Here is a 13,827-nt window from a genome sequence, read left to right on the forward strand (position 1 = left end):
GAGGTCAGTGCAGGGGGGGGACATGCAGGCGAGGTCTGGGGGACAAAAAGAGGGGGAGGAGAGAGAGAGAGCTGATAAGTAACACCAGCCTACCACTGCACGGCACTGAAGTCACACAGGAGAAGAGTGTGTGAGTCATGTTTGAAGTTAGGGGAATCACTTTCTGTCCAATTGGACTTTATTATCCCTCTTTGCTGCCCTCTAATGGTTTTGTGTTTTCTTTCTGGTAGGTTGTGCTGTGACCTCGTCTGGTTTCTGTGGCATAAAGCTGTTCATTAAAGGCCCCAAAACAACTCAGGCTTCCCTCTTAAACCCTCAGGTTCACCAGGTTTCAGTTGTTAGTACATAATTTGGTGAATCACAATTTTTTTGGAAATTTGCATCACTAATGTGTACTGTACCAACTCTGTTTAGCTCCTATTTATTTGTTGTAAAATCGTGTTTTAGTTTCTTCATTTTTTTCTGTATCAGGGAGGAAACTCACCAAAAACCTTCATAGCATTATTTCTAATTATTTTCTTTGATAACCTATTAATGTTCTGTTTAGTGTATGAATTGTCATAAAATAGCGAGGAAGTCCAGTAATTATCCCCCAAAGCTCAGTTTAACATATTTAATTCTTCATCATTCTTCATTCATTTAATTCTTTAATTCAATTCATTCTCTTCATTCTTTTATCTGACAATCCAAAACACAAAGATGTGAGTTTATTATCACAGAAGACCTGCAAATATTCACACTTGACAGACTGACACCAGAAAACTTTTGGCTAAAAAGTACTTAAATAATGAGTCCACTGGCAATTAATGTTCAGTTAAATTGTTAATTAATCAGCTCTATTGTTTCAGCATTAGAGTTCTGGTAGGTTTCTCTGCATCTGGGGATATAATGAAAGGCAGATTAAACAGGAGGATAAGAATGACACTCTAGCTGCAGTGCAGTGCAATATAGTCATGCCAAATTTAATTTAATCTTACACAGCTGCAAACAAAAGGCGTAAGTCCTGATCTAAAAGGAAGTGAGAGTTGTCGCAGGGTTTCTTTGTGTATAAAACACATGAACACTGCATCTCTGTGTTTAGTTTTGATTCTGGGACGGTAAGCAGATCCACAGATGACTCATAACAGATTGGAAATCTTCTTCACCCCCATACTATTCAGTGTTGTATAAACCAGAACGGGATTGTAAAGCAGTAAAAATAAAGTAGTATTTAAGGGAGAGGATAAGACTTTTCAAAAATGCATTTCCAATTCAAATTCTGTGGTGAAGTGAGGCACGAATGTGCTCCTGGACTGACTTGGCTATGCCCACACTGTGGTTACAGTGAACCATATGAAAACTATGATGATGCTACAGTAAGTGACTATTTGATGGGTTGATTATGTAGTCCAATCATTTCCATAAATGTAAACCTAACAATGTCTTATTAAAGCTAAAGTGGTTTCTATATTTAGTCACAGAACCATGGAGGGAACCAGTGAATGACTGTGGATGTGTCAGTCGACATATACTGACAGCCATTAGTCTGGTATGACGTTGGACTGTGGGGAGTGACTGAGCCCTTCATCAAAGTTAATTATAGCAACAATGACAGCATTAACCCTTGTGTTTTGCTAACATTAACTTGATTTCCTTATAATTTGGGGTCTCACAGAGTCACAAACAGGACTTGCACATTTGATGAAGGTGACAAAAAATGGAAATGCACCATAAAGCATTATTCTTACATCAAATATAGAAATATTTCAGGTTTTATACATTCATTTTGTTTCCAAAAATGAATTCACATACAAAGACATGTGCACTAAGTTATCCTGCACTGTGACGTTATTTGTGTTTGGGATCAGCAAAACCCCAGCGAGGTCTAAATCCTGTTGTGGACAAAACAGGATTTGTTTTATAAGGTGTTCTGAGTCATCTTCAAACTGAGCATCCATTTCGCACACAGATATCCTCACAGAGGCACAGGATAAGCCCCTATAACCCACAACGTCAAAACAGTTTACAAGATATTCAGCTCTGACTATAAAAGGCAGCCATACAGAAGGAAGCCAGCAAATAATCAACGACTGTCTTATTTTTCATGATAGATATTTTTCATTTCAGAGGGTATTATGCTGTCGGTGCTGCCAATGACCGCTGAGAATGTTTGTCTTCCTTCAGATCATCGCCAGATTTCAGAGTAAAGAAACTGTCTTACATTTTCTGTCAAAACATGGCGTTTGCTTCTGCTTTACAGTGAAATGCACTTGTTGAAATGAGTTTTCACTCTGCAGCCTTTCCTTTCTGTATGACTGCATATCCAACCCATTCTTCAGGACTCCTCTGTGAAGAAACTATTATGTGACTTTTCCATTCAGAGTGCCCTTGGTTTGTGAAAAGGATGGCTCGGTGGAGGATGATGCCACACTTATTCAGTATGTTCTGACTTGAAATGAATTGACAAAGTGCTGTTCAAATGTTCGGTTCAAAGTCAGACAATGTGTCTCCTTCATGCATTCATGTTCGTCTGCACGAAGCAAACATAATGACTTTGGCCCTGATGCTGATGGTGGAAAATAACATCAGATTGAAACTGCCGAAACTGTTTGAGGAGTCATCATCAGGGTTCATCATCCTGCAGCAGAGAGTGAGCTGTTTCCCCAGGCTTTCACTTAAGGCACGTCGTGATCACTGCACATAACAATGGGGGTTGTGCGCAGGTACTGTTCACACCAGCTTCATGAATGACTCCATCCCAAATGCACCGTTTTGTCTTTGCAGCCACGTATAGGAAAACATGCGTGGCAGTTACATAAAAAAAAACGGCCGCAGTGAAACTGAAATCACACCAAATGACAGGGTACTGTCGCCATGACAGCGTCGGAAGAGACGAGAATGAACACAATTAATTAGTGCTCATACCTCCAGTGTCCATGACTACAGGGATTTGGAGCAATTATGTGGACTGTCTTATCAGCTAATTCAGTCATTTATTCATAACGAGACAAACACCCGTTAGTGACGTTCTAAAAATAGATAAGTAGGGAACATTTAATTAAGTTTGAACACATCAGAATGTTTTGCAAAGCTAATGTTCCACAAGCGTCATTCGAGTCTGATTCGGATCATTTTGAACATGTTTGGAAAGATGCACTATGGCAAGCAGCAAGTGAAAAATCTTCTCTGCACCTTCCCAGACTTAACTAGAACTCCCGTCTTCAAAGGAAAAATACGAGAGTTTGCAGTGGAGATCTTGTGTAATTCGTTTTGGTTTGGTTTGATGCTTCTATAAAAGGAGTGAGTTCTCTGAATAAGACGGTGACGCAGGCGCTGCGCTCGGTGTGGGTGTATAAGAAGGGACACTCGGGCTCTGTTTCGGAGCACGCATGGAGAAGCTACAGGGTTGGTAAGGTTCTTGATCGCCTCTCGGTGCCCGGAGACGCTTGAAAGAACGGAGAGATGAACACAACCGAGAAGTTTTACCTTCCCGTTGATGACATCCTCGAAATGTTCACCTCTCTCACCGGGCAATCACGCATTACGCACCCAGTTCTTCAGAGCGCACCCCTCACCCCTGTACCCCAGCACCCCAAAGTCTCAAACAACATATCGAAGACGGGCATGGGCATCATCAAAACGGTCAAGGGGAGCTGCTGGAGACAACAGGACAAGAGGGTTGCCAGCAGATCCTCGAGTTCTGGCAATCGGCAGGTTTCGACTGATCGACTACCAAAGAGGTCCGTGGATCTGCTGGAACTGGGTTTGGCCAAGCCCAGGAACTGTCACAGAATAGTTGTCCTTGGGGCACCAAAAGTGGGTAAGACCAACATCCTGCGGCGGTTCTTGGGCAAAGAATTCGAAGAGAACTATGAACCCACAACCGAAGACTTTCACAGGAAATTGTTCCACATAGGAGGAGAGGCATACCAGATTGATCTCCTGGACCCCGCAAGTGAGAGGAACTTCCCTGCAAAGCGGAGGTTGTCCATACTGACAGGTGAGCCATCTGCTCCTGATGCTTAGAAATATTATTTAAAACAATTTTGGTGTTATATGAATATAATTTGACACAAGCAAATGTATCAGTTTTCAAGTTTTAGTCATCATTAAAGTGATGCTCTCTCTCTCTCTCTCTCTCTCTCTCTCTCTCTCTCTCTCTCTCCAGGTGACGCCTTTCTTCTCGTATTCAGTTTGGATGATAGAGAGTCTTTCGATGAAGTCTGTGAGATGCTCGACGAGATCAAAGCTGCTAAGACAAAGTTACTAAAACTCAAGCGTCCCGCGAGAGTTCCGGTCGTGATCTGCGGGAATAAAGCGGACCTGGAAGCGCCGAGAGCAGTGAGACGGTCAGAGGTGACAGAAGTCCTCGGTGAGGACGTCGCCTTCTACGAAACCTCGGCTAAAGACGGCACCGGACTGGAAGGTGCGTTCAAGGCCCTTGCCCGTCTAGACGGTCTGCCCGACGAGACCAGTCCGTCCCGGCATCAGCTCGTATCCATTCTCACCTATCAGTCCCTGTGCATCAGTCAGCGGGGCAGGGGAGGGAGCCGGGCGCGGGGACTCGGTGCGCCCTGCGCCGCAGTGGACCCTCTGGCGCGCCGTCCGAGCTTCACCAGCGACCTGCGGCTGGTGCTGAGATCAAGCACCAAACACAACAAACCCGAGAGGTGTCACATTCAATGAATCGTGAGCCTTCTCGATAAACCAATTGTAGTAGTATGCTGCAATGTCATATTATGTAAGGAGTTATACTCTGTGGCACCTGGCTGGACCGGTGCATTCATATTTTGTTTTTTGTATATATCACTGTAGTATGATATGATGTTATAATGATACTAATAAAAACGAGTATTTCTAATTCTCTTGTGTGCTTAGTAATCGCTTTATTTCAGCCTATTTAAGAAACGGGTCAAAGAGATGGAGACAGATATTTTTAGACTGAACGAAGGCCAGCAATCAGTTGTTTTCAAGCGATGATTCAAAACATGATCGTAAGTGTGTGGGGGCAGATGACTCAAACACAGACCTTAAACGCTTTCTCATTGTCAGACACAAGAGATTGTTCATCTCTCCAAGCCCTCCCACGTCGTAGTGAAAATTCATCAAGGACCGAGGTGTGAAACAGCCTGCTTAATCAGCACCAACAGTCTACTCACACTCATGTGTCACCGCGGTGCTTAGAGGAAACAGAGGAGATAGAGTATCGTTAATCACAGAGAGGGAGGGAGGTGGGCGAGAGGAGAGGGACATATTGAACTCTTTGAAATCAGCACCATGGAGAGAGCCAACATTAGACTCAGCTCTCTCTGCTGCTCTGCCACTGAGCGGAACTGCCATTTATATCCTTACTCTAGTGGGGGGAAAAAAAAAGAAAACCTGCATTTCTGTATGGCTGCATATCCAACCCACGCAGCAGGTTACCAAGGCGAAACTATTATGTAGGCTTCCCGTTAAGAGTGTCCTTGGTTTTTGAAAAGAGTATGTTCTCCCTTATGAAGTGAACACACAAAAGAATTTGATTTAGTACTTTAAATTCTTTAACATCGTGAATCCTTCATGTCCTCCAGCTTTCACTGTGTTCCCATTGGCAGATGCAAATGAATGCAATGTTCATGTTCTTCACCACAGAGAAAATGATTCATGCTTTTGGTGATGTTTCCATCTTAAATGTCCTCATCCAGTGGAAAATAAAATGATTGCAGTTGTTGAAGCTGTCAGAGCAGCAGAGGACTGGTCATCAGGCTCCATAAATCCTACATCAGAGAGTGAGCTGTTCCTCCAGCCTTTACACCGGCAGCATGTCGTGATCATTACAAAAACACAGTGGGGGTTGTATGGAGGTAGAGTTAGTATCAGCTTCATGAATAACCAAATCCCAAATGCAGAGTTATGTGAGGCTGCACAGGCATGTAGGAAAACACAGCGTGGTTACATAAAAACACATGAAAAGAAACAAGCCACAAATATAGGAAATATCAAATTACTATTTACTATCATATCAAAAGAGTATGAACAAACACAGTTAATGAGTGCAAACACTTCACACCTTCAGTAACCATGACTACAGGGATTTGTGCAGTTTCCTGGATGTCATTATTCAGTCATTTAAACAACAGCCTGTCCTTTCATTAGCAGGTTCATTCAAATGTTTTGAATTGACCACATCAGTAATCTCTTTGGCTGTAACTGTTTGTTTGTCACTTCGCGGTTGTTGCTGATTGGGTCAGTCAACTTTTTGAATAAGACTGAATGAATCCACATCAATCTGAAAATCTGAAAATTACAGAAAATCAAGGAGAAATAATATTGGAGTTTCTTAATATTGGAGTTTCCTGGAAAGAAGTCTGTGTCCGAGTCAAACTCTGAGATTATAATTTGCTTGGTTTCTAAGCAGCGGTAGATTTCCAGGAATTCCATTTTTAATTCACTATTGTTTCAGTTTTATTTTTCACATGTTGACTTGTATTGTTACAATGAGTTGAACACTCGGCCAAACATTGTCTCTGCTTACTCTGTAATTAGAGTGAAAAGAGCATGTGGTCGTATTAATCAAATCTGAAATTTTAAGAAATGCCACATCTGCTTTTCTTTCCAAAATGGCATCTGTTTGTCAGTGAGTTGTGCATGACGGCTACTGAATTACAGAGTCACGTTCATCTCGTCGGTGGGTGTATTTATAAAAAGTGTCAATACAAACACATACTGGAAGAGCATACACATCATCTCAGGCTATTCAGGCTATTCCCTGTGTAGCCGGGAAAGTAAAAAGTTCTGTTTATATGACAGTGAAATGAACTTCATGACAAATGTTGCAGCAATAATGACATAATATCAACTAGAGACTCTCCCTGTCACTGTGGGTTGGATGTGTTCTTTGTCTGTCCATCAGCATTGTCATCTATTTTTAGCTTCTAGTGGATTCGTTTTTCCAGCTCCACCAGAAGAGCAGGCAACATGCTGTCCAGTAAGGCCAGTCCATCCCAGGAGCAGCGCAGACCTCTAATAACGAAAGAAGATAAAAATATCAATAGATGAGAGACTGAGACAGTATTAAGCCGTGGCAATTAGTAGACAGAAAATTAGCCTGCAGTTATTTTGATAACTGATTAATTTTTGAAACCTTTCCTGGATCCAGTGTCTCAAATGTGAGGTTCTGAACCTTTTATTTGCCCTATATCATAATTAACTGAATATTTTAGAGATTTAGAGTACTGGTACAGTAAAGGTATATGAATGCATAATTGAGTAACTGAGAAATCACTCATTGCTGCCCTGCATGAGTGGGAGAAAACTGTAAAACTTCAATTCAAGTATTATAACATGATCATCACCTGTCATCAAGAACGAGTCGTCCACTCTGCAGCAATTCTCGGACTTCGGTGGTTAAACCAAAGACTTCGTGGAGGCCCAGCTGAGGGCTAAATAACTCCCAGTGCTGCAGAAAATGGCCACAAACAACATTATCACATTTCTTCAGCGATATCACCTTCAGTGATAGAGAAGATTACTCAGAAACTGTGAACAGAATACTTTCCATTTCTGTATTTTATATCAGTATGAAAGGTTCACCTTGTGACTGATGCCACCGGTCATCCTCATTCCCATCACCAACACCTCCTCCAACCTGCCAAACAAACATCTTTGATTACAGAACTTCAGAGTGACGACAGTTCGATAATAACAAGGATAGGACAGAGTGAGAAAGTGGACTAAATGGTCTGTTAATAGCATTTCACAAGGACAGAATGTTTGATAGAACAAACACATGTACAGCGACCTCCAACACTATGCTTCTCACACTGTGTTAAATTACACTCCGTGATACATAATTGCTACATTTCACATGGGCTCAGATTTTGCGAAAATGACGGCTGCCATCTTGTGTACTGACTATATATACACTCATTACCAGATGTAACACTAATGTCTGTAAGTGCAACAGCTCACAGTTCAAGGTGGCCAAGTTGAATCCGCCTCCGTGTGCCATGTCCCCTTTGCCGGACTTCATGGATCCAGATGTCAGGCTCCAGAGTCTGAGTACGGGCCTCCCGGACGACTCCTCCCTCCCCCAGAAGAACAAACCGTCCGTGTGCTCCTGTCACAGACAAAAACGTTAAAATCAATTTTCCCCCCAAGCGTAATGTTTCATCAATTACCGGCTGCAATCTAAATAAGAGCTCACCTGGGCCAACACTGATGTACTGTCTTCCCTTCCAGTAGCTCATATTGTGATGACTCACTGCATTCTGCACAACACAAAGGGAAGCATTATTGTGTGACTGTTCTTCCCAGAAGTGCTCCTGAGGCCATATGGTGCAAAACTGAGCAGACATCTTCCTCGTTGATGGAGTGTTTGTGAAGACATTTCCTCCGAAACTAAACAGCAAAGATGAATAATAATCAGTAGCTCTCAAAATTATAGATAGCAACATACATCTTTTATTTGACTGTTGTTTGATAAGCAGAAGAACACAATCAATGATGTACAAAAAATATCTTAGTTTTCCTAAATGTATTTGATAATTAAAGGATTTTATTCAAAATAAGGTGAAGGACTTGTTTGCCTATTGTCGCAAGGGGTAGCAACAGAATTGGCGCTTTGAGGTAAATGTTAACGTCAGCTTGTTAACATGCGCAAAATGACAGCTTGCTAACATGCGCTAAAATGTCTTTCTATTCTATTCAAACCACCATCAGTCAGTTCATCACTTTGGTCTAAATATGTAAACAACTACAGCATAGGATTGCAGTGAAATGTTGTTGAAATGTACAAACATTCGTGATTCCCAGAGGATAAACATTACCAGATCTGGTGATCTGATATTCTCTTCCTCTAACACCGCATGGGGTTGACATCTGTGGTTTTCAGTGAGATGCTATTACATCATCAGGTCAAAACATCAATGCATGATTTAACACAATAACTCACAAAAGTCATTCCCACCAGTCTCACGTACACTTTGGGTAAACACTAATTAACATATGTTAGCATGCTAACTTGTTACACAAAGATGAACATGGTAAATACTGTATTATACCTGTGAAACATCAGCATATTAGCATTGTCAGTGTGAGTGTATTAGCATGCATTATCTTCTCTTATGTAAAGCACTCTGCCTTCAGAACTGCCAAAGTTCTTCATCACAAATTACAATATTATGAAGGAAACAATGTCTCCTAAAGCGAGGAGGCCAATCAGCAAAATGTCTTTTCTGCTGAAGACTTACATTTCTTGCAAAGTTAGACACCTCGTACTGCAGAAAGCCATGCTGATGGAGAGTCTTCCTGGCACATCGGTACATCTCTGCTGTCACATCTTCAGCGGGTAAGGTGAACTCTCCTCGTTGTACCTGTTTGAACAGCTGGGTCCCTCGCTCCAAGGTCAGCTGGTACAGAGACACATGGTCGTCACACACCCTCAAAAGTTCAGACAACTCATTCTCCCAGGATTCAATGCTCTGTTTGGGCCGTCCAAACATGACATCCACCGACACCCTCCCGGGGCACAGTTTCCTGGCCTCTGTAATAGTTTGCAAAGCCTGATGAGAAGTGTGGTCTCTCCCCAGAATTTTCAAATCCTCATCCTGTAAAGTCTGAGGGAAAGAAAATATGATATGTGACTATACAGTTCAGAATCTGACCTCCTATTATTAGCCTTTGATACATTTTATATATATCTTCACCTGGACCCCAATGGAGAAACGATTGACTCCAGCGTGGCAATAGTCCTCCAACTTTGACATTCCCTCAGGAGTAGGGTTGACCTCAAGTGTGACCTCGGCCTTATCACAAAGACTTGCCCACCTTGAAACAGTTTCCAGGATTGCAGCAATGCTTGAGGGGTGAGCCAGGCTTGGAGTCCCACCGCCAAAAAATACTGAAGTAATGCTGCGTGGAGAAATCAAAAACCAAGGGTGAGTGAGAGCCACAAGGCGCTGGAAAACTGCATGTGGGAGGGCTAACAAGTCACCATACCAGGATACCTGGCTGAGCTGCAGCAACGTTTCAGTCTCCTTCTGAAGGCACTCGGTCATTATGTGGTCGTTGTTCTCTCTGGATATATACTTGTTAAAGTTGCAGTAGGAGCATCTCCTGAGACAGTAAGGCCACTGTAGAAGGGAGGAGGAAGGTCACTTTGTCATAATTCAGCCAAACTCTCGAGACATGGCAGCTTTTGTATTAGACTGGGAAAAATGGATTTGATTCAGCGCTGATTTGTGTCTGCATAGAAATATTTAATCAGTTAAATTGACCAAGCCGGCTCACGTGTACGTAGAGAGACGCCTGCTTGGTGAGGTCTGGGGAGACTTTCCATTCAGATACATCTTCGATTAGATCTCCGTCGGGCATGTCAGAGAAGCAGCGCAGACTGGGGGAGAAGGCACGTCTGGCCGCACGCAATGTGTGTTTTATCATTCTGGTGACAGTATTAGTCTGTCTGAAGGCAGATTTAACTGTCTGACTCACTGCTGAATCGAGTTTGCCCTCCACTTGAACACATGGTCCGCTTAAAGCAGCTACAACCGTCTGGCTTCATTATAAAAGTAAATTAAAAAAAACACTGTATCACTGTCTCCGTTACGACAATGCGACAACTAGCTGCGAAGTTGCGTAAAGTCGTTTGGTCTGTTTACGTCGTTTACTTCCTGGTTGCTGTGACTTCTTTCCGAACAGGAAGTACGTAAATGTAATTTCCGTTTTGTATGTAGCGGAGTGTGGGCACACGGGGGCGCTGTTTCATCAGAGCAAGTCTATTTTCATCTGATTTTACTTAATATGCACCTCTATTTAATGCTGGATAACTTCAAATATACGCATCACAGAAAAATGGTCAATGGCTTAAGTGGAAAAAGGACATTAAGTGTAGGTGTATAAACATAAATAACCAAAGCTATTAATATATGAAAATTAAAATTCTTTTAATTATACATTTTCTGGTTCCCACGTGTCCCACAGTAAGAAAAGTGCTTAGGCATCCTTTTATGTTCTAACCTTGATCCAAAAGTGTCGGTGGCTTGTTCTGTTGTTGAATGACCAAATGCCATGCAGTTTGTATGGACACTGCGAGAACTATAACATTGTTCTGAGTGTCAGTGAATTATCCCAAAAACAAAAATCCTCCTGAAATTATTACTGTTGCTGTTGCGAAATTACTACTGTTGCACATTATTTCAAATCCAAGTGGGCAATTTGTAGTTTTTTAGGCATTAAATGAGAAATCTAAAATTCATCTGTAATAAATTAAAGAATGACAAGCATTTTTTGCTTTACGTGTATCAAACATATACGCACATCAGGCAGATGTCAGAGGAAAACTATAACATATGCAGGAAGTCCTCACACTGTATGCTCCTATTGTTGATATTTTGAATGTTCATGATCATCTGGCTATCTGACTTGAGGCCCATGTTAGATATCAGGAGGTCTTTGTAAAGTGTTATTTGATGTCACACATGGAGATTAGTCTATATTTGGAATATGAGTTTGTGCTCTACTCACACAGGATCAAACTAATGTAATGAGGTATTGATTTCCTTCATCCCGGGGAAAAAAAAACACAGTCTGGTGGGCCGACAGTGAGATAAACTTGTAGGGAGTATTGATTTTTTTGTTTGCTTGTTTGTTTCTGTGTTTGTAACAGTTAAATAAATCTCTTCCTTATTTTCAGGTAAGAGCCACTTCAGCTCAGTTAGTGGACAAACAATTTTCTGGTCAGTGTTGGTCATATTAAAGTAATTACTCTTGTCAGCCCTGATTCACACTGGAGAGTTTGTTGTGATGATGATGGTTATACAAATCACAGTCTGATGTGGCTTTAATTAATGAAATTGTCCCAACCAGCATCCACCATATAGAAAACGTAAAAATCCTGCCATCCTCATCCTCGTTCCCTTCCTTTACCATAATATTTTTTGTACTTTTGTAATAAAAGTACAAAACACAGTAGTTCATTGAGTAATTAATCTATGTATTTTATTGAAATGTCAATAGATGTGAATGTACTCACTGCTAGCCTCCAACCCTGGGGACATTTTCCACTTAATATTAAATCTGGCACCTACCTAATCAACAGAGATACAGAGGGGGAGAGAGAGAGAGAGAGTAGGAAAAGGGATGGCGAGTTGTTTTTATGTTTATTATGGTGATGAGTTCAGTCCAAGCAGAAGCTGGACAACTTTATGATAACCCCAGACAAGAGAGTGAATCTGCATTGTAAATCAGCCTGATGGATACAAGAAAGAAAGGTATGATCACTGATTTAAATGGTTGTAAATAAATGTGACGTGATGACTATTCTGCTTTACTTTTACGCTACCTACAATGCTAAAATTAAAAAGGTGTTTCATTTGAGTTTGCATGCTGTTTGGCAGCATTTATCAATTAAAAGAGGCCTAGCTTTAGTTCTGATGTGCAATAATACTGAGTGTGAGTAAATTGACATTACTTGTTGCATTTATGTGGTGTTACTTCTTTCTAAAGTTCAACTGAACTTCACTTTTTCACAGGATCCACAGAATTAAGGCTTATGGTGGTTGGTAGCAGTGGACCTTCACAGTTCCTACTAACAAATGCCTTACTTGGGAGGGAAGTGTTTCCAAAGGATGTCACCAGCATTTCTGACAGCAGAAAGAATATCGGAGAGCTAGCTGGTAGACGAGTGACTGTGATCAATGGACCAAACATCTATGATAAGGATATATCTCAAGCCAAGAGGAAGATGGAGCTGAGAAGGTCCAAGTGCTTATGTATACCAGGTCCCCATGCCTTTCTTGTTGCCTTTGACATGGAGAAAATCTCCCTGAATGATATGAGAGCCCCTAAACTAATGAGGGAACGTTTCGGAAGACACTGTTTGAGGTACTGCATGGTCCTCCTGGCTTATGAAGGGAGTGTGGAGGTAGCTGCCCTGGAAAACAGAGTGCTGAAGACTGACTGGCACCTGAGAGAACTGATTGAGAAGTACGGTGGACGCTTTCATGTTTTCAGCAAAAACTGGAGAGATCGCAGCTGGGACCAAGAGCTACTGCAGAAGATAGAGCGGATGGTAGTCTCCTTAGGAGGGGGCTGCTTCTCCAGCAGAACTTTCCAGAAGGCGGAGGACAGCGTGAAGAAGGAGGAAAAGAGGCTAAGGAAGCAAAGGGCAGAAGAAATAAAGAAGGCATGGACTGAGATGGAGAAGCAATACTTAGCAGGAGAGTTGTATCAACAGAAGGATGCTTACACCACCAGTGTTGGTGTAGAGATCAGAGCCAAGGCAGAGATGGACAATGGATGGCTCAGAACTTCCCTGGCCAGAGGACTGGGGACAGGTTTGGTTGTGGGAGCTGTTGTGGGTGCACTGTTTGGTTCTATAGAGGGCCCAGGGGGGATGGTTCTTTATGGGATCATAGGTGGAGCAGTAGGTGGATCAGCCGGAGGGACGGCCCAGGTAGCTATCAAGCATATGGAAGACAGAGTGGCCCCTCCTGCTAGACTTAACTTTAACTCAATCTTCATCAATCGCTTCTTTGCAACTCCTCGTCCATGACAGCGTAGTGTTGACTTATGACCTGTATTTCAGAATAAAGTGCTCTTTGTATCTAGCTGTTGCTTACATAGCTTTCAGGCTGATTTGATACCAAACTAAATAAGGAAATATACAACTCCCTTCAGACTGACACCGAAACTTTATTTGTTCTACAGTGCTATTGTTTTCACCCTGAACAGTTTAAAGGAATTACTACTGGCCATAAATATCTGATTTAAACTGTAAGTCTGTATTTTGAATAAACAGAGTTTGTGGAACATTTCCTGGTGTCTTTCTGTAGGTTAGTTGAAGTGCAGCTCAGATAACATTCAGGGTGG

The 13,827-nt window shown here is 41.9% G+C and overlaps 3 protein-coding genes across 5 annotated transcripts; 2 read left to right on the top strand and 1 right to left on the bottom strand.

Annotated features, from left to right (window-relative positions):
• Positions 1 to 2,649: 2,649 nt before the first annotated feature.
• Positions 2,650 to 4,665, top strand: rasd2 (RASD family member 2). Its single transcript, XM_046415574.1, has 2 exons — positions 2,650 to 3,979; positions 4,148 to 4,665. Exons 1-2 carry the CDS (start codon positions 3,442 to 3,444, stop codon positions 4,663 to 4,665), a joined length of 1,056 nt encoding a protein of 351 aa, XP_046271530.1. The 5' UTR covers positions 2,650 to 3,441.
• A 1,281-nt stretch (positions 4,666 to 5,946) lies between these two features.
• rsad1 (radical S-adenosyl methionine domain containing 1) lies at positions 5,947 to 10,667 on the bottom strand. 3 transcript variants are annotated; one of them, XM_046416226.1, is made up of 11 exons: positions 10,249 to 10,667; positions 9,958 to 10,091; positions 9,666 to 9,870; positions 9,210 to 9,575; positions 8,787 to 8,858; positions 8,165 to 8,228; positions 7,930 to 8,077; positions 7,552 to 7,606; positions 7,314 to 7,417; positions 6,885 to 6,981; positions 5,947 to 6,593 (listed from the first exon to the last, which is right to left on the bottom strand). In XM_046416226.1, exons 1-10 carry the CDS (start codon positions 10,396 to 10,398, stop codon positions 6,894 to 6,896), a joined length of 1,386 nt encoding a protein of 461 aa, XP_046272182.1. In that variant the 5' UTR covers positions 10,399 to 10,667; the 3' UTR covers positions 5,947 to 6,593; positions 6,885 to 6,893. The 3 variants fall into 3 exon arrangements, with proteins under 3 accessions (XP_046272182.1, XP_046272181.1, XP_046272183.1); XM_046416225.1 differs by having other exon boundaries at positions 5,947 to 6,981; XM_046416227.1 differs by lacking the exon at positions 8,787 to 8,858 and having other exon boundaries at positions 5,947 to 6,981; positions 10,249 to 10,666.
• Positions 10,569 to 13,748, top strand: LOC124073567 (GTPase IMAP family member 4). Its single transcript, XM_046415870.1, has 2 exons — positions 10,569 to 10,606; positions 12,463 to 13,748. Exons 1-2 carry the CDS (start codon positions 10,569 to 10,571, stop codon positions 13,508 to 13,510), a joined length of 1,086 nt encoding a protein of 361 aa, XP_046271826.1. The 3' UTR covers positions 13,511 to 13,748.
• Positions 13,749 to 13,827: the final 79 nt, after the last annotated feature.

This window comes from Scatophagus argus, chromosome 16, assembly GCF_020382885.2.
Source record: "Scatophagus argus isolate fScaArg1 chromosome 16, fScaArg1.pri, whole genome shotgun sequence".
NCBI classification, from domain to species: domain Eukaryota; kingdom Metazoa; phylum Chordata; class Actinopteri; family Scatophagidae; genus Scatophagus; species Scatophagus argus.

Excerpts from the sequence above, each read along its gene's own strand:
- rsad1 (XM_046416226.1), bottom strand. The coding sequence starts at position 10,398 with ATGATAAAACACACATTGCGTGCGGCCAGACGTGCCTTCTCCCCCAGT. Across the intron at positions 10,092-10,248 it reads AGGCGTCTCTCTACGTACAC|TGGCCTTACTGTCTCAGGAG; the intron begins GTGAGCCGGCTT and ends TCCCTTCTACAG. Across the intron at positions 9,576-9,665 it reads GTTTCTCCATTGGGGTCCAG|ACTTTACAGGATGAGGATTT; the intron begins GTGAAGATATAT and ends TCTTTCCCTCAG.
- rasd2 (XM_046415574.1), top strand. The coding sequence starts at position 3,442 with ATGAACACAACCGAGAAGTTTTACCTTCCCGTTGATGACATCCTCGAA. Across the intron at positions 3,980-4,147 it reads GAGGTTGTCCATACTGACAG|GTGACGCCTTTCTTCTCGTA; the intron begins GTGAGCCATCTG and ends CTCTCTCTCCAG.
- LOC124073567 (XM_046415870.1), top strand. The coding sequence starts at position 10,569 with ATGCGACAACTAGCTGCGAAGTTGCGTAAAGTCGTTTG. Across the intron at positions 10,607-12,462 it reads AAGTTGCGTAAAGTCGTTTG|TTCAACTGAACTTCACTTTT; the intron begins GTCTGTTTACGT and ends TTCTTTCTAAAG.